This window comes from Jaculus jaculus, chromosome 3, assembly GCF_020740685.1.
Source record: "Jaculus jaculus isolate mJacJac1 chromosome 3, mJacJac1.mat.Y.cur, whole genome shotgun sequence".
Taxonomy (NCBI): Eukaryota; Metazoa; Chordata; class Mammalia; order Rodentia; family Dipodidae; genus Jaculus; species Jaculus jaculus.
In genome coordinates, this window is record NC_059104.1 from 113,819,093 (window position 1) to 113,845,127 (window position 26,035).

Genomic DNA, 26,035 nt, shown 5'->3' on the forward strand with positions numbered 1-26,035 from the left:
TGGTAAACCTGGAGTCAATAATCACTATTGCTAATGAAAGGTACAAAGAACATATCTCAGAATGAATCTCTCTCTTAAAACAAGAGAAATTTCCTGGTAATGTCATTTGAGTTATGAAGCTAGTCCCAACCACATGGCATCTCAATTATTTAAAAGAATATATATTTCTTTCCCATTTTTTCTAAAATGACTATAGATTCTTGACTTTAAAAAATGGCAAACTTAGATAAAGACAAATAAAACTTAAGCTGCAGGCAGAGGAGATGGCTCAGCAATTAAAGGTACTTGTCTGCAAATCCTGATGGCCTGGGTTCATCTTCCCAGTACCCAAATAAAGCCAAATGCACAAAGTAGTACATGTATCTGAAGTTCAACTGCAATTGCCAAAGGGTCCTGACACATCCATAATCAGTTTATCTAGCTAGTAGCTAGTCAGCTATCTATCTAGCTATCTTCTCTATCTCTAATAAATAAATAAAGTAAAAAATTATTAGTATTTCTATTCACATATGGATTTTAATTACATATGTTTACTAAGGTATCCATTCATAAATGAATTTTAATTATTCTCCCTTTTATGTGGCTAAAAAAAAAGAGTAACTTCAAAAGCTTCACAATGTTAAGCATATATTTTCTGAAGTGAGCTTCAGAAGAAAATTTTCCTGAGATAAACCAATTACCTGTAATATAACAAGAGCATTTTCAATGGAGAGGTCATCTGATGGCAGGCCTTCACTCTTCCAAATTAACTGCTCACTTTCAGTACAAAGAAATTTCCTGAGATCAAATTCTGGAAAATTAACAGTATCAAATAGTTTACTATAGTAAGAAGGAAGAAAATAAATCAACTTCAAATATAGTGAAGCATAAGTCCTATGACAATCCTTAACTGGAAATCTATCCTATCCATTTAGAACACAAAAACAAGAAGAAAATGTTCTAAAAATAGAAAATGGGATTGGAGAGATTGCACAGCATTTAAGGTACTTGCCTGAAAAGCCTAACCACCTGGGATTGATTTCCTAATACCCACATAAGCCAGATGCACAAAAGTAGAGCATGTATCTGGAGTTTATTTTGCAGTGGTAAGAGGGCCTGGGGCACCCACACTCACTCACTCACTCATTCATATTCTCTCTCTCTCTCTCTCTCTCTCTCTCTCTCTCTCACCATATATACATATATTTTTTTAATTACTGACATTAAAAAAAAACTTATAACTTTAAACTGCCACACACAAAAAGGTCCACAAAATGTTTCCTTTCCTTCAAAAAAGAAAACAAATTAAAAATGTAGAAAAAATAAAACTTGAATCATATTCCTTGAGTGAAGGCTTCACAGCCATGATAATTTTATGAAAACCACAAAATGCACTAGAAAATTTAAAATCCCTACTACTCACTTTGTCAATATGAAATTACTTTAAGAATAAAATGCTAAGCTACATTTATGCAGCATCAAAAATAATTTAGTGATCTTGGTTTCTTACAGTGTTTTGTGAATAGAAAACACAGTAACAAAGCAATTTCTAAAAGATCTGTGAAGTGTGTCAAATCAAAGTAATCCATAGAACATTTCCCTTTAAAAAATAAAATAAAATAATAGAAGTAGAAGGCATACTGCTGGTATAGTAAAATTTCTAATTCACAAGTAAGTCAATGCTAACTGTCAAGGCCAGCTGACTTGGTCCACTCCTCCAGACAGCTCTTTCTAAGACATTCTGGTGCAGCAGAAAGGTAGGTGATGAATGCAGCAGCTAGCTGAGCTCTTTTAGGAAGAGTAGCTAATTCCTCCGATATCTCTGCAACCTGAAAAAGAGTGAAACATACTCACAAGGAAGCAATGGATGTGTTAAAATAAGGCTAACAATACTGAGATAATAGAACATTTAAAGAAGAAAAAATGGCCAATAGTGTTGAGTCCTTAGTTCCTGTTGTGAAAGAAAATTCTAGCAATCTTCAGGGGGTGCTAGATTTCCATCAGCCCATTTCCTTCCCGGCTCTTCTCCCTCAGTAATATAGACAAATAAAAAGGGGAAAGGGTAATTTCCTGTAACACTTTCATAGAAAGACACTTTGCTATAAAATCCATTAACTTGGGCTGGAGAGATGGCTTAGCGGTTAAGCGCTTGCCTGTAAAGCCTAAGGACCCTGATTCGAGGCTCGACTCCCCAGGACCCACGTTAGCCAGATGTACAAGGGGGCGTACGTGTCTGGAGTTCATTTGCAGTAGCTGGAAGCCCTGACAGGCCCATTCGCTCTCCCTCTTTCTCTCTGCCTCTTTTTCTCTCTGTTAGTTGCTCTCAAATAAATAAATAAAAATAACAAAAAAATTTTTTTTAAATACATTTCCTTAGGGACTATTTATTTTTAGGATATCTGCCCAAAGCTAGCTACAAGATAATGAATATTTCTCTCTCAACAGCTACATCAGAAGCTTCCAGTGTTTTCTAGAAGCAGGACTCTGCAGCTCACCTGTGTGTTCCACCTCCTGTGCTCCCTGTCAAGCTGGCTGATCAAGACCTCTGCAGCTCTGATAGTCTCTTGGGCTTTGCTAACTTCAGCTTCAAGCTTAGCAGCTTCTGAAGTTCTGCTCTGAAATCTATGAAAACATCAAAACAGATTTAAAAACAAAAATACTGAAGAAATATTTCATGACTTAACCCTGAGGATATTTTGTGCATAAAAGATCATTAATAAAACACACAAACATACCAACACATACACCTCAAGTACATCATTCTTGCTGGGGATGCAGCTCAGTGATAGAATGTTACCAGGCACAAGATGTTAGGTTTGATCTTTAGCATAAAACAAATCAAAAATCATCTTTACTACAAATAGTAGACATGTTTTCCACATCCTAACATTCTCATTTCTCAATATGGTATTCAAGACCCTGTCCTAAGACTGAGCCATTCTATCTTTCTACTTTACTTCTCTATTCTAATTAGAAAAACTAGGTATTAAAATATGAAAAATTTTATATTACCAGAAAATGTCATAACTTTTATCTGTTCTTCAGAACATTACATTTGCCTGGAATATCTTCCACCCAATCCTGTATCTTTATCTCACCATTCAGCCTAAACTCCTCAAATATCTATCAACCAGAAATACAAATTGAAAATTTATATAAATTATAATATCTCCCTTAGGGTCCATTTGCCAGAGTTCATTTTATTATTTTACTAAATATAGCAATATTACTTAATATTTTTCATTAGGCAACAAATATTTAAGTGCTAGTATATACTAAGGATTTTACTATGCATCAAATAATAGAACCTGATTTAACTCACAGCAACAGTTCAAACTCTTCCATTTCTTACATTATAGATAAGGAAAATTAGACTAAAGACAAGTCTCACCAATCAGCAGTGTGGAATTTAAAATTTATATACAGATATATCTGATGTTAAATTCTACCACTTCAAGGCATTTTAACAGTATATTCATTGCCTTCTCTTTCTTCTGGACACAAATGTCTAGAACTGACTTGCCCATTGTGGTGCTCACTAACCATATGTGGCTACTTATTTAAAGATAAATAAATCATTTTTTAAAATTTGTTTATTTGCAAGCAGACACACACACACACACACACACACACACAGAAAGAAAGAAAATGGACATGCCAGGGCCTCTTGCTGCTACAAACATGTGCTACTCTATGCATCTGGATTTGGGCACTGGGGAATAAAACCTCAGCCATTAGGCTTTGCAAGATAGTGCCCTTAATCACATCTCTCCAGCCCCTAAATTTTAATTGCTTAGTCTTATCACACAAACTGCAAGTGCTCAGTGATCACATATGTGTATTTACTACTACTGTAGACAGTATATATTACAGAATATTTCCAGTATTTGAAAAAGTTCTGTTGGGTGGCACTGATCTTCAGGACCTAGAAATAAAAATACTACAACTTTGTTTACCACAACAATATATACTCCACATTGCATGTGGTACTACAATAAATACTTGTTAAGTTAAATCAATTTTCATACTTATGTAGTTACATAAAAATGCTAAATGTGTCTGTAATTTTGTAAGTGAAAACTAAAATTAAGAGACCAAGGGCTTAGGATATAGGCTCACTGACAGAACATTTGCTAACTCACACATAGCACAGTGTTCAATTCCCAGCACTGAGAAATTGATGGACCATGTTTGGGACTCAATTCCCTTATTTTTTATTGATATGTAAGAAAATATTACTGACCTTCAGCCCAGAGTCAGTTAAGCCAGAATTGTCTCATTCTTGGTATTAATTGTGTAGCCATGTAATAATTGTGTCAAGTGGAAAGTGCCATTCTGTTTTACTTAAAGTTAACTCAAAAAGTTGTTGTCATAATCTTTCTAAAGCATTGATCACATAGTATATATATAGGAATTGGAATTTATGAAGTTAGTCAAATATAGTAGCTAATTCTGATTTAGTAATTTGCCATCTGGTCAAATAAGCCATTCTTGTCTAACATACAAAATATTATGTCTACCTCTCAGCAATGCTTAAAGGGCTACAGGTAGATGTATAAAGTGTCTAGTACAAAAGACACAAGACCTAAAAAACAAAACTGAAACACTGCTGTCATTAACTGTCCAACACAGCTGGTTATAGTTTGGGTGAATATGAAGTATTGGCTATGAGTATATAATGGCACAAATGATGTTTGTTTTCATTATACTTTCCTAATAATACTTTGTGGAAGAAACCATGATTTCTATTTTCTATTACTAAATTTACAAATTGTTTAGGAACACTGAAAACACTGGGCTTATGAACTTGGTATTTCTGTGTTGGTTTGATTTGTTTATTTAAAATAATTCTCCAAAAGTCAACATACATACATATATACATACATATATACAGTATTTAGCTGCATATGTATCAATATTTTCAAGAATATATTTACTCATTTAGATATCTTCAGGACTGGAGGGATGGCTTAGCAATTAAGGCATTTGCCTACAAAGCCAAAGGACCCAGGTTTGATTCCCCAGGACCCACACACAAGGGGGCACACACTTCTGGAGTTTATCTACTGTGGCTGGAGGCCCTGGCGTGCCCATTCACTCTCTCTCTCTCCCTCTTTTTCCGTTAAGTAAATAAATAAAATATTCAAAACACTAGCTTTAAAAATATTTATGTATCTTCTGGGCGTGGTGGTACACTCCTTTAATCCCAGCACTCAGGAGGCAGAGGTAGGAGTATCCCCATGAGTTCCAGGCCACCCTGAGACTACAGAATGAATTCCAGGTCAGCCTGAGCTAGAGTGAGACCCTACATCAAAAAACCAAAAAAAAAAAAAAAAAAACCACAAAACCCCCATTACATATCTATACATAGAGAAATAGAAAGAACTGCTTCTTTTTTTGGTGGGGGGGGAATTCATTCTGTAGTCTCAGGGTGGCCTCCAACTCTCAGCGATCCTCCTACCTCTGCCTCCCAAGTGCTGGGATTAAAGGCGTGCACCACCACGCCTGGCTTAAGAATTGCTTCTTGATCATAAAGAAAAATGTTCATAGTTTTGATCTGATAAATTTCTTAGTATAATTCTTCCTTCTATAATAAAAATATGATATGACATATGATCTGGGGCTATAAGTAGTATAAGTATAAGTAGTAGAGCTCTTTTCAATATGCACAAACTCTGGTTTAGGACCTGAGGTTTTAGTCTTATAACAGAAATAATTTTCTATTTGATACTGAAGCTATTTTTTTCCAAGTATAGAGTGAGCTAAAAAGGAGAAAGTAAATATAGTAGAGTCATGAATGGGAATTTGAAAATCTTTAACATCAGTTGAGGAATGCTTCAAATACCTAAATTTGTTTCAAAATTTAACATACAGGAAAAATGGCTCAGCACTTACAGGCACTTGCTTACAAAATGTGCGGGCCTTGGGTGTGACTCCCCAGTACTCCCATAAAGTCAGAGAAACTAATATATGTGTCTGGAGTCCATACAGAGAAGCAAGAGGCCCTGGTGTGCGCATGCGCGCACACACACACACACACACACACACACACACACACACACACAAACACACACACACACACACTCCTTCTCTCACGCCCTCTGTCTCTTTATTTTGTTTTTAATTATTTTATTTTTTTTTTGGTTTTTCAAGGTAGTGTCTCACTCTAGTCCAGGCTGACATGGAATTTACTATATAGTCTATATGGCCTCGAACTCATGGTATCCTCCTATCTCTGCCTCCCAAGTACTGAGATTAAAGGCATGTGCTACCACGCCTGGCTCTCATTTATTCACTCTCACTCTCTCCTAAATGAGTATATTTTAGGTATTTTTTGTTGTTGTTATTATTTTATTTTCTCTTGTTGTTTTGAGGTACACGCTCATTGTAGCCCAGGCTGATCCAGAATTCACTATGTAGTGATTTTTTTTTTATCTTTTTTGGTTTTACTAGATAGGGTTTTACTCTAGCCCAGGTTTACCTAGAACTCTCACTGTGTAGTCTCAGGGTGGTCTCAAACTCACAGAATCCTCCTACCTCTGTCCCCCAAGTGCTGGGATTAAATGTGTGTGCCACCAAGCCTGGCTAAGTGAGTATATTTTAAACTTCACTTACTTCTCCTTCAGTTCTGACACCTTCTGGCCAACCGAACTAAGAAGATCCTCTAGTTTCCTTTTCCTCTCTTCTGTTTTCTTCAAATTCCTAAAATATGATTGCTGTTAAAATTCATTCTATTTTATGTAACATAAACCAGCAGCACTTTAAAATATAATCTTGCAGTGAATATGAGAAAAGCACCCACAGTTCAGTATAATAATGCTTTTAAATACAAATTGAGAAACATCAAAATTAAAAATGCATCCCTGAGCCAGGCGTGGTGGCACACACCTTTAATCGCAGCACTTGGGAGGCACAGGTAGGAGGATAGCCTAGAGTTTGAGGCCACACAGTGAGTTCTAGGTAAGTCTGGGCTAGACTGAGTGCAACCCTGTCTAGAAAAACCATAAAGGGAAAAAAAGTGTATTTTTAATTCAATATATATCACTTCTTAGAATTCATATTAAATAATACATGTACATAAAAATTTCTAGCTGAAAATGTGAGCTTAGACATACTCATTTACCTTGTTTTCAAAAGACAGAAAAAGATGACAAAAAGAAAATAATAGATAAAAACATGAGACAAAAAAGAAATTTCAATCAAAATTTTTAAAGTAGTAACTGACAAGTCAGAACACAAAAAACAGGAAGCTAAGGGGTACTAAGTAGAATTCCAATGTTCTGAACACATCAAAAGCATCTACCTCTGAAAGCAACAAAACTTTTTGTTTAAAAGTGGACAGACAGAGCCAGACCTCAAAATCCATCCCTGCTGAAATCAAACTTCCTTCTTAAGGCAACCAAGGAAGCAAGACCGGGTGGCCCACCCCAGTCTATCAACTCACTGTCATGCCAGATATCAAGGATACAACACTTCCTTAAATAAAAAGGAAATGACACCTGCCAACAAAAAAAGTACCCACTGAGGAATTATCTTCAAATGCCCAGTCTTCCACTGATCATCAATAGGCCAGGGAGCCCAAACCACACTCAGCTTCCTGTCTGATTTCCAGTATCCAACTTAGTAAGAAACCTTCCTTGAAAGAACAAAAAATAATAAATACAGAAAGGATCTTAAAAGGTAATCATCAGTGTCAGGCATGACAGTGCAAGCCTTTAATCTCAGTACTGGGGAGGCAGAAGTTAGAAGGTGAGTTTCTTTGAAGTTCTTGGCATGTCCATTCTCTGCCTGTCTCTCTCTGTCTCTCAAATAAATAAATAAAATGTTTCTTAAGAGTAAAAAAAGAAATTAAAAAGGGTATCTTGTTTTCAGAATAATAAAAAGAAATTAACAGAGCACTGGAAAATGAAATACAAACAAAACAGTACAACAACAGGAAGAGGCATTTAAGAAACTAAAACATAAAATAGGGCTGGAGAGATGGCCCCATGCCTACAAAGCCTAGCGACCAGGGTTTAATTCCCCAGTACACACATACAGTCAGATGCACAAACTGCTGCTTGCATCTGGAGTTTGTTTGGAGCAGCTAGAGGTCCTAGCATTCCAATTCTCTCTTGTCTTCCCTCACTCTCTCTCTCTCTCTCTCTCTCTCTCTCTCTCTCTTTCCTCCTCACTTGCAAATAAAATAAATATTTAAAAATAAAACATAAGACAAATGAAGTGAAAACTTGTTTTAGCTGACATGTGCATAAAAGACAGAAAGAGTCCTGACCAAGAGTCCCCACAGAATAAAAATTTTGTACAAATATTACATAATTACCATTAGAACACTAAAATTGTGAAAAGCAGACATAAAAACATATTAGAAGATTAGTTTGAGAGTTCTAATAAAAAAAACTTTTAGGGGTTTCTGATGAAATAAAAAACAAGCCTACTACCTTCCAACCTCCTCTTCCTAGGAGACTGACAGCCTCAGATTTGATCTGGCATGCACCTGCCCTCGCCACACTGAGCAGATACTCATTTATTGAAGTATAATAGGAAAGAAGAAAGTAAGGGTGAGACAGTATTTCCTGGGAGTCTCATCAAAAAAATATTGATATTGATCTTAAAAGAAGCACACTGAAAGAAAAGCAGGGATTGGGAAGATGTATAATAGAAAAATAATCTCTTTAAACTATGTATCATCCTGTCTGAATAGAACTTTACAGCCACATGAATTGAAAGAGATAGAGTAGTTCATTTACAAGTAAACTGAAAATGTTTAAAAACAAGGAGAGGGCTCATTTCCATAGTGAGTCTATAGAAGGACGTAACCAACCACTCTGAAACCTAAGTGCTTTGGGATCTGATGTTTGCAAAGAAATGTGTGGTACTGTTTTCTACAGGTATCTTCAGTCCTGAATTTCCTAATCCTCAGCCAACTTAATAGGACAGGCCCAGAAAAAAAAATTACTGAAGGAAAGGGGCTTGCTTGCTCTTGTGGTTTGATTCAGGTGTCCCCCATAAACTTAGGTGTTTTGAATGCTAAGTTTCCCAGCTGATGGAGATCTGGAAATTAACACCTCCTGAAGGCAGTGTATTGTGTGGGGCGGGTTTATGGGTATTATAGCCAGCTCCCCCTTGCCAGTACTTGGCACACTCTCCTGTTGCTATTGTCCACCTTATGTGGGCCAGGGGGTGATGTTCACCCTCTGCTCATGCCATCATTTTCTCCTGCCATCATGGAGCTTCACCTCAGCCTACAAGCCAAAATAAACCTCTTTTTCCCAGAAGCTGCTCTTGGTTGGGTGATTTCTACCAGCAATGTGAACCTGACTGCAAGGGTAAAGTGGTACCAAGGAGTGGGGTTGCTGCTATACACCTGACTATGTGGCTTTGGCCATTTGGAGCAGATTATCAAGAGGAATGTGGAAGGATTTGAAGCCTTGGCCTAGGAGATGCCTTGCAGTGCTATAAGTACAGCTTGATGGACTATTCTGATCAAAGTTTAAAGACCTGAATACAGCAAGAACTAGGAACTGTGAGGTTTGGCTTATGAGGGTGAGAAAGACCTTTGCTTGGACTGGGCTAGCAGTGTAAGAAGTGTGAGAAGCTTGCTGTGATGGCCACGTCCTGAGAAGCTGTGCAGGGTCACACTGCATAGAAATGAACTGGTATGAGCAAAGAGATATGGCCCAGAAAAAAAAAAATTCTTTATGTGAACTGCTTCCCATGATGTTTTCCAGGATTGTGAGTAGCCTAGGTGGAGGGGCGAAATTGGAATACCAGTGACTTGTTGCTGGTTAGAATTATAGGACTTGGGGAATTGTCATTGATTAGAGTTGTTGGACTTGGAACTACAGAATTTGATGTTTGCCCTGTTTAAATCTTGTATTGGTTGAATATTTCTTTGCTATGTCCAGTGCCATCTTTTGCAGTATGAATGTTTGCTCTGTGCCAGTATGGGGCTTTTGAGGTTATTTTTTTTAGTATTATGGCTCAGTTAAATGACCATTGATTATGGGAATGTATGAACATTATGGGAATTGATAAAAACTATGTGGACTTTTAAAGTTGGATGAATGTATTGCATTTAACATCACATATGGTTATCAGTTTATGGGTGCCAGGGGCAGAATGTACTGGTTTGATTCAGGTGTCCCCCATAAATTTAGGTGTTCTGAATGCTAGGTTCCCAGCTGATGGAGATTTGGGAATTAACACCACCTGGAGGCAGTGTATTGTTGGATAAACCATTTAAATAGACTTATAGCAAGTACCAAGACCCAAGCAGTAATAAAGTCGCCCAACTAAAATAGCCCATGCCCAGTTGGACTCACTGGCACATTTTACCAGGCTTTCATGGAAGAATTAATACCAATGCTTCTCAAACTTTTCCATAAAATAGAAAAGGAAGGAATTCTACCAAACTCCTTCTATGAAGCCAGCTTTACCCTCATACCAAAACCAGGCCAAGACAGAGCAAGAAAAGAAAATTACAGACCAATCTCCAATCAGGGAACTGCAAATTAAAACTACTCTGAGATTCCATCTCTCTCCTGTCAGAATGGCTACCATCAAGAAAACAAATGACAATAAATGTTGGCAAGAATGTGGTAAAAGGGGAACCTTTCTGCACTGTTGGTGGAAATGTAATCTGGTACAGCCATTGTGGGAACCAGTGTGGAGGTTCTTGAGACAGCTAAAAATAGATTTGCCATATGATCCAGCTATAGTACTCCTAGGCACATATCCTAATGACTCTTCTCACTACCTTAGAGATACCTGCACAACCATGTTTATTGCTGTTCTAGTCACAATAGCTAGGAAATGGAACGAGCCTAGACGTCCATCCACAGATGAATGGTCAATAAAGATGTGGTACATCTACACAATGGAGTTCTATTCAGCAGTAAAGAAAAATAACATTTGCAGGGAAATGGATCAATCTGGAAAGAATTACACTAAGTGAGGTTACCCAGGCCAAGAAAGCCAAATGTCACATGTTCTCTCTTATTTGTGGATCCTAGCTACAAATGTATAGACTTGTGTGTTATCTGAAACCAAAATTCAGTAGCAGAAGCCTATAAGCTAGAAAAAGGCTATAAGGGAGTTAGGACAAGGAAGGACTTAAAGGGAAGATAGTGTGTGTGTGTATACACACACACACACACACATATGTAGAACAGATTACAGGGAGGGGAAAGGCCTAAGTGAGGTCAGGGGAAGAGACTGTATAAAAGAAGGGTAGGGTGGAGGGTCAATCAAAATTCAAGATATTCTCAACAAGATATAGTAAAACCTACTTTTTTGAATAATGGCATATCCAGAAGCCATACATTGTTACAAGAAATTTTCGGTGCCAGGGATGGGATACTTTCCAGTGAGTTGTTGGCCACAGTGATCCCTTTTGCCTCCAAAACATTACAGGCTATTGCCAAGGCCCTTGGTTTCCCCTGAGAAAGAGATGGTAAGATACTATTGCTGAAGAACTCACATGCCTAAGCTACAAAGTCACTGAGAACTCAAGCTGGTGTTGAGCAGAAAACTTTCTCCCTGTAGCCTAGTCAATTGAATGCTGGAATAAATGGTACTATATGCAGTCTTATGGGAGACAGAAGTCATCAGCAATGAAAACAGTGGACACTGGAAACCTCAAGTTTGGCCAGAGAGGCAAAATGACTGAATGAGTGCAACAGTGGCATGTCTGCTCTGGGTTAAACCAAATGTTCTCTAATTGGACTGAAGGCCTACTCTATGGGATAGAATATGTGCCTGGTACTGAAAACCTAATCAAAAGCCTATGGCAGGGGAGGTCATGAGCCTTAGGGGTATAAAGCCTGCTCTTGTCTGGATAAATGCATATATTACTCTCACCAAATTGCCCTGAAAGCACTACACTTAATGTTCATACTCATATATTAATGCTACTATCACTTCTGGTTAGAGAAGCTTCTCTTTTCAAATGGTGATGACCACTGGAATAACGCAAAAGGCAGCGCAGTGCTGAGAAGAAGGGATGGAGGAGTACCCAGCGCTAAAACATCTCACACCCACCAAGGCTGAGGGTATATTGTGGAAGAGGTGGCATAAAGAATGTAAGAGGCAAAGGAAGGGTATCACTCTTTATATATAACTGTCAGGACAGAAATTGGCCTCAATATCCAGGACCTCGTGGTGCCTAGCAATACCTACACAAGTCTTTCATAATAGGAGAAAAGGATGATGACATCAAATTAAAAGAAAGACTAATGGAGAGAGGGGAGGGATATGATAGAGAGCAGAGTTATGAAGGAGAAAGTGGGGCGGGGGGGAATACCATGGTTTATTGTCTGTAAGTACAGAAGTTGTCAATAAAAAATATATATACATATTTTTTTAAAAAAAGAAGAAAAATAACCGAGGAGTTCGAGGGTACCCTGAGACTACATAGTGAATTCTAGGTCAGCCTGGGCTAGAGTGAAACAACACCTCAAAAAACCAAAATAATAATAATAATTTTAAAAAATAACAAAGAGAACTAAATGTAGCTAGTGGTGGTTTTGCCTAGCAAGTGCAAGGTCATAAATCCAGTTGTGAATATTTGGAAAAAAAAAAAAAGAAGCACAAGAAATAAAACAACTCATAAAATGTGTGCCTCAACTGAAAAACTATTTACCTGTCCCAAATAATAAAAAAAACATTAAATATGATTTAATATAAAAATTTTATATAAGGATGTTGAAAAATTAAAGCGTTACAATCTTCCTCCAGAGTGGGAAGTTTAGTAGGTAATGTCAAATACTGAATTCTGCATAAACAGGCTTCTTAATCTATAGTCCAAATAAAAGATAAAATATAATTATCATTGAGTAACAACAGCGAACTGTACCATCTTTAAGTTCTAACATTCCATGGTTAAGGATTTTGCCTACCTGTACAAATATGTTTTTGGAAAACATGCCAAATATATTTTCCAGAATTTTGATGTAAAAATAAATATACAAACTCTAAAAACTAAACAGGTCTTTTCATCCATTAATATTATTCATTGATAGATGTGTGGGCTCTTTCTAAATGGACCAGTATAATTGCTTTTTTTTTTTTTTTTTTTTTTGAGCTGGTCAAGTTTTAATTGTACCTTTCACTGAGTCATTTTAATATTTATCTTGCCAATTCCTTTTTTAAAATGGAAAAATACTAAATAAGTATAAATAATATAACAAGCTCACCAAATTGACCACAAATGTTAGAAGTTTGTTTTCTGTATTTCACTTACGATTCTAATCCTGCCTGTTCAGTTTCCAAAGGATTAATCCGTTCCAAGACATGTGAATACTGTACATTGGCTTTAACCCAGGCGGCCAAAGGTGCAGCTGCAGTGCTGGCACGCTTAGCATTCTGAAAAATTTATTGTAAGTTATACAATAGCCTGACTTAATTTCAAACAAATACAAAGTTAGTTTTAATACATTTTAATTAAGCAGAGATCCAGAGGCTCCTAAAAGCACGTCACTGAATAGACTTAAAATGAACCCAACATAGCTCAGGGAGTTTTGCTGAAGAAGGGTGGAAAGATCGTCAGAGACACAAGTTGGGACATTATGCACAGAGACATTGCCTCTCCCCCGTAACTGATTGCTGCCCCCACAATGCATGACCCACAATCTCCATGGGGTTAACATGTATCCCCAAAGAGGAGTACCTCTTTGGAAAAGGGGCAGGGATGAGAGAAAGGAGGGTAACAACATGTGTTGTTTACATACTAAGTATGTCCATATCTAATAAAAAATAAATTAAATATATATATACCTTTGGATCAAAAGAGGCTTTGTTTTTAAAAAGAAGTTCTTCAACACTCTGTCTTATTTCCTTTGGAATATTTCTTGCATCAAAAGTTGCAATGTCTTCTCTCACACCTCTTTTGGCAAGGAAACTAAAATGAAAGTACATTAATTCAAATAAAGATGATGACATTCGGTGTTTCTCAAAAAAATAAATTTAACAATGTGATATAGTGCCTAAAATCAGTTCAAAAAGATCATGAAAAAATAAAGATTCTAGTAGCTACAACTTTTTAAAGACAAGTAGAGGTATAAAGCATTTTAAATGGAGCAACAAGTGAAACACAGAGTGCCAGCCTTCATATGACAGTATATCTCTACTTGCCATCTCTATGTACTCATGTTCTATGACAAAGAGAATTTCTGATTCTTTTGTAAACTATTTCAAAGTATTCCTTCATCCTAAATATCCTCTCCAATCTCCAGAGAAAAAAATGGACACTATTCTGCCTTAATCTCAATAATATAATCTGCAACACCAGTATTTTACTGACAAGCCCTGAATCTACTTGTCAGAAATATTTAGTGGTGTCATTTATAGCTTGCTCACTCTCTCAATCCCCCTTTTCTCTCCTTCTTGCTCCTCTGACCTGCCCTCTCCCCTTCCTCTCTTTTCTTCTCCACCTCTCCTGCCTCCCTTTCCTGTACCTGGTCTCCTCTTTCCTCTTACCTCTATCCACCGAAAAAGTACAAGACTGTGTGAATAATGACTATATTTTCTTCATCAGTAAATCACAGTAAAAACACTGTGCTATTAAATTCTGTAAGAGTCAAACTATTAAATTTAATGGGACAATTTTTAAAAACCTCAGGCATTCCTTTACTCTTCTTGAGGCAATAATCACTTAAGGAGAGATGATATTTAGGTTTTTATTTGTGATTACACATATATCAAGATATATATATATATTTGAAGATATACATATATCTTGAAATTTTGGGTTAAAACATATACCATATGCTTACACAAGTCAATTTTAAAGATAATAAAAGAAATATGAAGGTTGTACATAAATGCCTGGTAGGGAGACATGACGGCAGCATCAGGAAGTAGGTGCCAGACATGGTCGAGGAGCAGCCACATAGGAGTAAAGGGAATGACAAAAGAGTCACAGCATGCATCAGCAGCCATTCTGGTAAGATTGCAGCCAATGAGTGGAGCAATCCCAAGAGAGAGACATTTGGCTATCCATATGTGGACAGTAAGACACCAGACCTTTACCTCCCAACTTACACATATATTCACTTGATACATATATACCATGCAGCATTATATTATAAAACTTGAGTATGTGAGTTGCAACTCGCAAAGCCACAGGGGAAGTGCTGCCCAAACCCTTTGTAACGAATACCACATTCCCCAAATGCTAGACATGGAGCTACAGGATTTAATTTTTGTCCTACTGGTATATTTCTGGCTTTGATCTCACTCCTCTTCTAACAGCTAAGAATGTCTGCAGTCACACATGAAATATTGGATTTGAACTTCTCAGCTAAATGGGAACTACTAATACCATATGGACTCTTGGAGATAGGCACAATTCATTTTACACTACAAGATGGACAAGAGGACCAGAGTCTTGAGGACCAGAGATGGAATTACAGTATGGTTCAAGGAGATGTGTTGGGTGCCAGGCTGACAAAGAATGGATTTGAGATGGTTATTTGTGATTATCAATTTCTGAGAGTTGAAGTGTACATGGTGGCATTTCCAGAAAGGATTAACTAAGGAGGCATGGTGGGTTCTCACTCAGAATGTTTAAAGCAAGACACCATAAAAGGTGGCCCCAAGAAAAGTAAAAGGGGGAAAAGAAAAAAAGACATCAAGAAAAAAAAAAACAAAAAACACTTTATTTGCTTCCCAGCCATGGTGATATGAGCTGTTCTCCCCCATCAAGCCCTCTCCTCCACGATGGACTGAAGCCTCTGAAATCATGAGCCATAGTAAATCTTATGAAACTTAAAAAAAAAAAAATGCAAAGACAAGTGAAACTCATTGTTGAAATGACATTTTGCACAACTTACCTTTTCATGCTTACCCAAGATGTGTCAAAAATACCCATCAATCTCAAAACTCCTTCCAGAATGTCTCGGATGACATCTGGTGGCATACGCAATGAGCGGATTTCTGAAAGAGATTCTGGCCTAATGTTTCCAACTGCTAGCTTAGCTTCATTAACCAAGGGCTAAAAGAAAAAAAAGGCATCAGTAACTCTTCACAAATGATCTAATATTGACATTTTATTCAAATGACTATAGTTCCTACTGTCCACTGTCTTCAAATCAAATATCAAAATGTATTAAAACACACAAGCAAAAAAGAAAGTTCAAGTATTGTTCTTCATAGCTCCAGCTTTCTAGTTTGGCAAATTTACTTTGTTTTGAGATAATCTGCTCTTTATGGTTTAGGAATAGTTGGATCATTGATCCAACTCTGGAGAAAAAGACCATAACGGTTATCTTGCTTTATCTGCAACACATTTTTCTCTCTGCATTGAGAACAACAAAGCTCCTGAAAACAAGCCAGCCTTCCCTTCAGTTTGTGAGCACTGTTCTGGGTGAAGACCACAACTGACACCACCACTAGAAAAGGAGGTGAGTTACAAATTATGCTCAAACTTCTACAAGTAACTTCTGGTTAAAAAAAAAAGGGGGGGCTGGAGAGATGGCTTAGCGGTTAAGCGCTTGCCTGTGAAGCCTAAAGACCCCGGTTCGAGGCTCGGTTCTCCAGGTCCCACGTTAGCCAGATGCACAAGGGAGCGCACGCGTCTGGAGTTTGTTTGCAGAGGCTGGAAGCCCTGGCGCGCCCATTCTCTCTCTCTCCCTCTATCTGTCTTTCTCTCTGTGTCTGTCGCTCTCAAATAAATAAATAAATAAATAATTTTTAAAAATAAAATTTTTAAAAAAAGGGGGGAGGGCTGGAGAGATGGCTTAGCGGTTAAGCGCTTGCCTGTGAAGCCTAAGGACCCCGGTTCGAGGCTCGGTTCCCCAGATCCCACGTTAGCCAGATGCACAAGGGGGCGCACACGTCTGGAGTTTGTTTGCAGAGGCTGGAAGCCCTGGCGTGCCCATTCTCTCTCTCTCCCTCTAGCTGTCTTTCTTTGTGTCTGTCGCTCTCAAATAAAAAAATAAAAAATAAAAAAATGTGAATGGAGGATTACAGATGGTTTAAAAGAAGCTTGTCAACAAAGCCTAAGGAACCAGGTTGGATTCCCCAGTACACATGTAAAGCCAGATGTATAAGATGGCACATGCATCTAGAGTTCATTTGCAGTGATTATAGACCCCGAAGTGCCCATTCTCTCTTCATCTGCCTCTTTCTCTCTCTCTCAAGTAAATAAAATAATTTTTTATAAAAAGAAAAAATGTGAATGGACCTTAGAATGCATAGCTTTCTTTCACTTACCTGCACTTCTTTTAATTCATCATCAATTTTACTTTTTCTTTCTTCAATTTTAACAACTTCTTCTGCTATTCTCTGTTTTAGTCGTTCAAGTTCTGTTTTTTGCTCACTTGCATCCTATAGGTGATATTTAAGTGACACCGCAATCAATTTCCATTCACTCGATAGTTAAAAGTATCGATGCCAAAAATACAGCATGCTAAAATAATGTAAATTTTTTAATGTTTTGGTTTATTTTTATTTATTTATTAGACAGCGACAGAGAGAGAGAGAAAGAGACAGATAGACAGAAAGAGAATGGGTACACTAGGGCCTCCAGCTCCTGTAAACGAACTCCAAACGCGTGCACCCCCTTGTGCATCTGGCTAACGTGGGTCCTGGGGAATTGAGCCTCAAGCCAGGGTCCTTAGGCTTCACAGGCAAGCGCTTAAACGCTAAGCTATCTCTCAAGTCCAATAATGTAAATTCTTAATTCAGGAAGTGAGTTTCCAAATCAGTGGCAATCAATGATATACTTTATATTTACTACAAGAAAGGATTCTATGTTTTAATGTTTCCACTTTTGAATAATTACATAAAATTTGGCAAGTTAAAAATACATTTTTTTTCAACAGACTCATACTGAAACAGATGATTTGAAACAAACCCAGAATGTCAGTACTATTTGGTTCATCTTAGAAATACAGAAACTGACAAAAATGCCTTCTATAATTTTAGTATCACACAAACATTCTTAGTTTAAGTTTTTTTTTTATTTATTTAAGGGGCACAGATAGAGAGACAGAATGAATACACCAGGGCCTCCAGCCACTGTAAATGAACTCCAGATGCATGCATCATCTTGGGCATCTGCATTTATGTGGGTTCTTGGGCATTGAACTTAATACCTTAGGCTTTGCAGGCAAACACCTTAACTGCTCAGTCATCTCTTCAGCCCACAGAAACTAATTCTTATAGGTGAATAATAAATTAAAATTTTGTGTTGTAAGCCAGACATGGTGGTACACACCTTTAATCCCAGCAATTGGGAGAAAGAGGTAAGAGGATTGCCAAGAGTTCAAGGCCACCCTGAGAGTACAGAGTGAATTCCAGGTCAGCCTGAGATAGAGCAAGACCCTATCTCATAAAATCAAAAAAAAAAATTGTGTTTTTATACTTTCTGGATATAAATTAATTGATATGGTAACATATTAAAGTATGACAAAAAAATATCTGGGAGAAAATGAGTGACAATACACAGAACGTTAAATTATATATTAACATCATATGACCCCCTTCGCTCATGATTTCAAAACTCAAGGGAGGGCTGGAGAGGTGGCTTAGTGGTTAAGCACTTGCCTGTGAAGCCTAAGGACCTGGGTTCGAGGCTTGATTCCCCAGGACCCACATTAGCCAGATGTACAAGGGGTGCCTGTATCTAGAGTTTGTTTGCAGTGGCTGGAGGCCCTGGCACACCCATTCTCCCTCTCCCTCTTCCTCCCTCTCTCCCTCTTCCTCTCTCCCTCTTCCTCCCTCCCTCCCTCTTTCTCTCTCTCTCTCTCTCTCTCTCTCTCTCTCTCTCTCTCTCTCTCTCTCTCTCTCTCTCTCCCCCTCTACCTCTTTCTCTCTTTGTTGCTCTCAAATAAATAAATAAAAATAAACAAAAGAAATTTTTTTAAAATTTCAAAACTCAAGATAAGATTGTGGCATAGGAGCCACACCAAACCAGCCTAGGAAGGGACTTAAGCAAAACTACAGCAAAATACACTCTTCTTCTGAAAAGTAAAGGAGAGCCGGGCGTGGTGGCTCACGCCTTTAATCCCAGCACTCGGGAGGCAGAGGTAGGAGGATCGCCATGAGTTTGAGGCCACCCTGAGACTACAGAGTTAATTCCAGGTCAGCCTGGACCAGAATGAGACCCTACCTCGAAAAACAAAAACAAAAACAAAAACAAAAAAGAAAAGTGAAGGAGTATAAGTTATTCTTAGACACAGTGGACAAGCAGGAGAGACAAAGATCAACCAGAAAGGAGGAAAACAGCCTGTCTCCCACTGAGGAGATTGAGGCCCACCGATCCGTGTGATCCATGCACTGCGATACCAGTGCCAACAGCAGAGACCAAACAAGAGGAGTTTCCAACCTCATCAGCCATCTCGCAAAGTCAAGAAATCTGAAGGAAAGACAGCTGAGATCAACTAAGGAGCTACTGAAAGGGACACAGGTGGAACTGCATGAGTAACTCCAGAAGCCTGCACTCTCCCATCCACCAACCATCAGAACCAGAACCACGGACCTCCTGCATTCAGCCCCCTGCAGCAATGCATCCAGCACAGCTGATCAGAACTCCAGCTCCAAAGCACAACATGGAGGCACTGAGGTGGGCATTCGGCATTGGTGAGATTGGAAGCCATCCCAAAGGTAACAAGGCCGACTGATTTTAAAAATAAATAAATAAAAATAAAATACAGGTACATAGTCCTGTATTGGAAGAGCTAATCTCACTTTCCATATCTAGGCAGGTTATGGGTTACATATTCTTGGTTGGCTTTACCATTTTCAAATAAGCTGTATTTGGGGTTTGGATATTGTTGCTTTGATGCTTTCAGATTTATAGGGCCTTTGTCTTTTGCTTCTGTCATTATTGGAACTATCTGTTTGTTTTAATCCCCCCAATTGCATACTCTGCACTGTTTTTTTATTGAATGTATATATTGCTAAGTTGAAGTTTGCAATTTACCAGTAAGTTTTTCCATCCAGTCCACTAGAATACTTGCTTAGCAAGCAAACTCAACACCTAGGATTACTTCTTAGGTAGGATTAGGGTACAAGAGATACACCTGGCACCTTAGTCTCATATCCTGAGGGCATGTAGAGGTGGATTGTCACATCTAAGAACACTGAAGATAAGTAAAAATCCAAACATCAAATCAATTCAGGAGGCAAAAGTCTCTACGTTATAATACAAGAAACACAAAGAATCAAGATAATACACTCCCCACCAAAAATTATAAATCCATCAGAAATGATCAGCAGTGATACTGTTTTAGATGAAATGCCTGAAAGAGATTTCAAAAAATGATTGTATCTATACTCCAAGAAATCAAAGAAGAAAGTAAAGGAATCAAAGAAGAAAACAAAGGACTTAAAGAAGAAAACAAATGCCTGAAAGAGAACACAGGAAACCAGCTTAATGAAATAAGGAGGTCATTAAAAGACATGAGTAAGAGCCGGGCATGGTGGCGCATCCCTTTAATCCCAGCACTAGGGAGGCAGAGGTAGGAGGATTGCTGTGAGTTCGAGGCCACCCTGAGACTCCATAGTGAATTCCAGGTCAGCCTGGGCTAGAGTGAGACGCTACCTCGAAAAAAAAAAAAAATACATGAGTAAGGAAATAGAAATACTGAAGATTAAACTGCAAATCAGCAACCAGAAAAACTACAGAGCATATAGAAATTCAGGGAGACTAAACAGTACACTACTGAATGATGAATGGGTCATTGAAGAAACCCAAAAGTAAATCAATGAATTCACAGAATCAAATGATGATGAGAATAAAACATACCAAAACTTTTGGGACACAATGAAGGCAGTCCTAAAAGGCATATTTACAGCTCCAAGTGCCTATATTAAGAACTAGAGAGTTCACAAGTAAACAATTTAATACTTCACATTAAGGCCTTGCAAAAAAAGAACAAGGAAGCCGGGCGTGGTGGCGCACGCCTTTAATCCCAGCACTTGGGAGGCAGAGGTAGGAAGATTGCTGTGAGTTTGAGGCCAGCCTGAGATTCCATAGTGAATTCCAGGTCAGCCTGGGCTAGTGTGAGACCCTACCTTGAAAAACAAAAACAAAAACAAACAAAAAAAAGAACAAGCAAACAAAAACTCAGTAGATGGAAATAAGTAATAAAGATTAGGGCAGAAATTAATGAAATAGAAATGAAAATAACAATGCAAAGAATCAATAAAACAAAGAGTGGGTTCTTTGAAAGGATAAACAAGATTGATAAATCCTTAGCAAATCTGACCAGAAGGAAGAGAGAAGAGACAAAAATTTTAAAAATTAGAGATGAAAAGGGTACTATTACAAGAGATACCAAAGAAATTCAAAAAATTATAAGGATATAATTTATGAATATGTATGCCTCTATGTTTGAAAATCTGAAAGAAATGAATGATTTCCTTGATTCATATGACCTACCAAAATTACATCAAGATGAACTGTTTAAATAGACCTATAACATCTATGGAGATCCCAGCAGTTATAAAAACTCTCACAACTAAAAAAATTTCAGGCCCAGATAGATTCACTGGTGAATTTTAACATACCTTCATGGAAGAACTAACACCAATGCTTTCAAGACTTTTCCACAAAATAGAAAAGGAAGGAATTCTTCCGAACTTCTTCTATAAAGTGAGTATCACTTGAATACCAAAACTGAACAAAGACAGAACAAAAAAAAAAAAAAAGGAAGAAAGAAAGAAAAAGAAAAGAAAACTACAGACAAATCTCCCTCATGAACATAGATGCAAAAAAACAACAAAATATTGGCAAACAAAATACAAGAATATGTCAGAAAGATTATTCACCTCAACAAAGCTGGCTTTATCCCAGCGATGCAGGGATGGTTCAAAATATGCAAATCAATGAACATAATACAACATATAAATCGTCTGAAGGACAAAAATCACATGATCAGCTGAATGGATGCAGACATGGCATTCAACAAAATCCAACGTCCCTTCATGGTAAAAGTACTACAGAAACTGGGAATAGAAGGAACATACCTCAACATAATAAAAGCTATTTATGACACACCTACAGCCAACATAATACCAAAAGGGGAAAAACTGAAGCTTTTCCACTAAATTCAGGAACAAGACAAGGGTGTCCACTGTCCCCACTTTTATTTAATATAGTACTGGAAGTCTTAGTTATAACAATAAGGCAAGAGACACTCATAAAAGGAATGCAAATTAGAAAAGATCAAATTATCATTAATTGCAAATGATACAATTCTCTACATAAAGGACCCTAAAGATTCTACCAGCAATGTTAGCACTCATAAACACTTTTAGCAATGTGGCAGGATATAAAATAAATACAGAGAAATCAGTAGCTTTGCTATATACTAATAACAAACATGCAGAAGATGAAATCAGGGAAACTCTCCTATTCACAACTGCCTCAAAAAAAAAAAAAATACAGTACCTTGGAATTAACCAAGGAAGTAAAGGATCTCTGCAATGAGAACATTAAAACACTCAAGCAAGATATTGCAGAAGACACAAGGAAATAGAAATACATCCCATGTTCTTGGATTGTAAGACTAAATATTGTGAAAATGTCAATCTGACCAAAAGCAATGTACACATTTAATGCAATCCTCATTGAAGTTCCAATGGCATGCTTCACAGATATAGAAAAACAACATGGTATTGGCACAAAGACAGACATGTAGATCAATGGAACAGAATAGAATACCCAGATGTTAATCCAGACAGCTACAGCCATCTGATTTTTGACAAAAAAAAAAATGCCAAAAATATTCACTGGAGACACAGCCTCTTTAACAAGTGGTGCTAGTAAAACTGGGTATCTATATGTAGGTCCTTGTCTTTCTCCATGCACAAGAATCAAATACAAGTAGATCAGGGACCTTAACATCAGACCTGAAACTCTGAAATTGCTACAGGAAAAGGTAGGGCAAACTCTTTAACATATTGACATAGGCAATGACTTTCTGAATATAACCTCAATTGCTCAGGAACTAAAACCACTAATCATCCACTGGGATATCATGATATTGCAAAGCTTTTGTGCAGCAAAGGACACTGTGAATAGAGCACAGAGAAAACCTACAGAATGGGAGAAAAATCTTTGCCAGCTACACAGCTGAGAGAGGATTAATATCCAGAATATATAAAGAACTCAAAAAACAGAACAATAAGAAATCAAACAACCCAATTAAACAAATGGGCTATGGAACTAATAAGAGAGTTCTCACCAGAAGAAATACAGGTGGCATATAAACATCTAAAAAAGTGTTCTACGTTCTTAGCCATCAGGGAAATGCAAATTAAAACTATTTTGAGATTGCATCTCTCACCTATCAGAATGGCTACCATCAAGAAAACAAATGACAATAAATGCTGGCAAGGATGTGAAAAAGGGGAAACCTTCTACACTGTTGGTGAGAATGGAATCTGGTACAGCCATTGTGGAAATCAGTGTGGAGGTTCTTGAGACAGCTAAAAATAGATTTACCATATGATCCAGCTATAGCACTCCCGGGCATGTATCCTAATGATTCTTCTGATAACCTAAGAGATACTGGCACAACCATGTTTATTGCTGCTCTATTCACAATAGCTAGGAAATGGAACCAGCCTAGATGTCCCTCCATAGATGAATGGACAGTAAAGATGTACATTTACACAATGGAGTTTTATTCAGCAGTAAAGAAAAATGAAACTACGAAATTTGCACGGAAATGGATTGGACCTGGAAAGGATTATACTAACTGAGGTAACCCAGGCCCAGAAAGCCAAACATAGTATGTTCTCTCTCATATGTGTCCTAGCTACAAATGTTTAGACTTGTGTATAAGCTGGAACCAAAAATCAGTAGCAGAGGCCAGTAAGCTAGAAAAGGCTATAAGGGAGGTAGGACTTAAAAGGATGGTATTATGTATATATGTAAGTAGATGAACAGATTACAGGGAGGGGAAAGGCCTAAGCTAGGTCAGGGGAAGAGATTGTATAAAAGAAGGGTAGGGTGGAGGGCCAATCAAAATTCAAGATATTCTGAACAAGACATAAGAAAACCTACTTTTTTGAATAATGGAACATCCAGAAGCCATAGATTATTACTAGAAAAATTTTTAGTGCCATGGATGGGATACTTTCCAGTGAGTTGTTGGCCACGGTGGGCCCTTTTTCCTCCAAAACATTATAGGCTATTGCCTAGGCCCTTGGTTTCCCATGAGGAAGAGATGGTAAGACCCTACTGCTGATGAAGATTTCACATGTCTGAGCTACAAAGTCACTGAGAATTCAAGCTGGTTCTGAGCAGAAAACCTTCTCCTTGTTTACCAGAAAACTGAAAGCTGGAAGAAGCTGTACTGTATAGAGCCCTATGGGAGACAGAAGTCATCAGTGGTAAAATCAGTGGACACTGGAAGCCTCAAGTTTGGCCAGACAGGCCAAATGACCGAATGAGCAATAGTGGCATGGCTGCTCTGGGGGAATACAACTGCTCTCTAATTAGACTGAAGGTCAGCTATATGAAAGCAAATACATGCCTGGTACTGAAAACCTAATCAAAAGCCTATGGCAGGGGAGGTCATGAGCTGTAGGGGCATAAAGCCTGTTCTTGTCTGGATAAATGTATATATTATTCTCACCAAACTTCCCTGAAAGCACTACACTTAATGTTCATATTTACATATTAATGCTACTCTCACTTATGGTTAGAGAAGCTTCTCTTTTCAGATGGCAATGACCATTGTGATGAACCAAAAGGCAACAAACATAGTGCTGAGAAGAAGGGACGGAGGCATGTGCAGCACCAAAACACCTCACACCCTACAAGGCTCAGGGTCTATTGTGGAAGTGGTGGCAGAAAGAATGTAAGAGTCAAAGGAAGGGTACTACTCCTTACATTATACTGTCTGGACAGAAATTGACCTCGATATCCATGACCTACCCATGATATCGCAGGACCTAGCAATACCTACACACGACCCTCATAATAGGAGAAAAGGATGATGACATCAAATTAAAAGAAAAACTAATGGAGAGAGGGAGGAGATATTATGGAGAGCAGGATTATGAAGAGGAAAGTGGGGGAAGGGAGGGAAATAACATATGTTTTCTGTAAGTATATAAGTTGTCAATATTTTTTTAATTCATGGTTATTAGATCCCACACATATATTTGAAATTGTTGAATATTATAAATGTAAATGTGAGGCTTTATGCTAGTTGGAAACCAAAGAGAAGGCTTGAGAGACTGCTCAGTGGTTAAAGGTGCTTGTTTGGAAAACCTGCCAGCCGAAGTTCAATTCTCCATTACCTGCACACAAAGACAGATGCACAAAGTGCAGCATGTGTCTGGAGCTCATTTGCAATGGTCGGAGGCCCTGGCATGCACATACACACTCTTTCCCTGTCTGTCTACCTCTTTCTCTCTCAAATCAATAAATAAAATTAGAACAACAACAACAAAAAAAAAGAAAACCAAAGAGAAAATTCATTATAAGAACCTTTTAAGAGGTCTTACAAGAGTGTTTCTCAACCATATCATATTGTGACCATTATTAGATTTTAAAAACTAATATATAATATGCTACTGAGGAAGTTATTGAAGCACTGATCTGAGTGTAGCTACAGCACAGAAATGTCTGGGCAAAGTGCTCCCTGTCTACCAACAAAATTAAAAATCACTGCCCTACCAGCTTTTTCTTATAGCCCATTCTTCCCTTCAGGCACTGACACATGGAACTTTTCTGCATTCCACATCATTTCCACCTTGTACCGCTGCTACTTCTTGAAAGAGAAACTCATTCTTTTCACACCCACCATCGAAACCCTGCTTCAAGGCACAGCTCATGTTCCATCTTTATTATCCTTCACTTGCAATTGGAAGTTAGCCCTATTCTGAGTTTTGGTGGCACCCAATTTGTACTGTTTTTACTACAAACCTTGAGTTGCAAACTATCAATGTTGCAGGTCAGAATTTATAATTAAGCCAAACTGTTACCTTATAACATCAGATGCCATGTTATTCTTTCTCAGAGTGTCTGCTAGATAACACCATTTACTCATCTTACAGATATCCCTTCATAAAAAAAACAACAACACTAAGAGCA

The 26,035-nt window shown here is 37.8% G+C and overlaps 1 protein-coding gene across 5 annotated transcripts in view; it reads right to left on the reverse strand.

Moving 5' to 3' along the window:
- The window catches only part of Dync2h1 (dynein cytoplasmic 2 heavy chain 1), a 277,230-nt gene that overhangs the window by 150,773 nt on the left and 100,422 nt on the right, over nt 1-26,035 (reverse strand). For all 5 annotated transcript variants that reach the window (XM_045144805.1, XM_004661895.3, XM_004661894.3 and 2 more), the window contains exons 56-63: nt 17,191-17,304; nt 15,810-15,970; nt 13,753-13,876; nt 13,220-13,341; nt 6,595-6,681; nt 2,475-2,601; nt 1,667-1,808; nt 681-790 (exon numbers count right to left, since the gene is read on the reverse strand). In XM_045144805.1, coding sequence (XP_045000740.1) covers nt 681-790; nt 1,667-1,808; nt 2,475-2,601; nt 6,595-6,681; nt 13,220-13,341; nt 13,753-13,876; nt 15,810-15,970; nt 17,191-17,304 — 987 coding nt within the window. The remainder of the gene's footprint in view (nt 1-680; nt 791-1,666; nt 1,809-2,474; nt 2,602-6,594; nt 6,682-13,219; nt 13,342-13,752; nt 13,877-15,809; nt 15,971-17,190; nt 17,305-26,035) is intronic.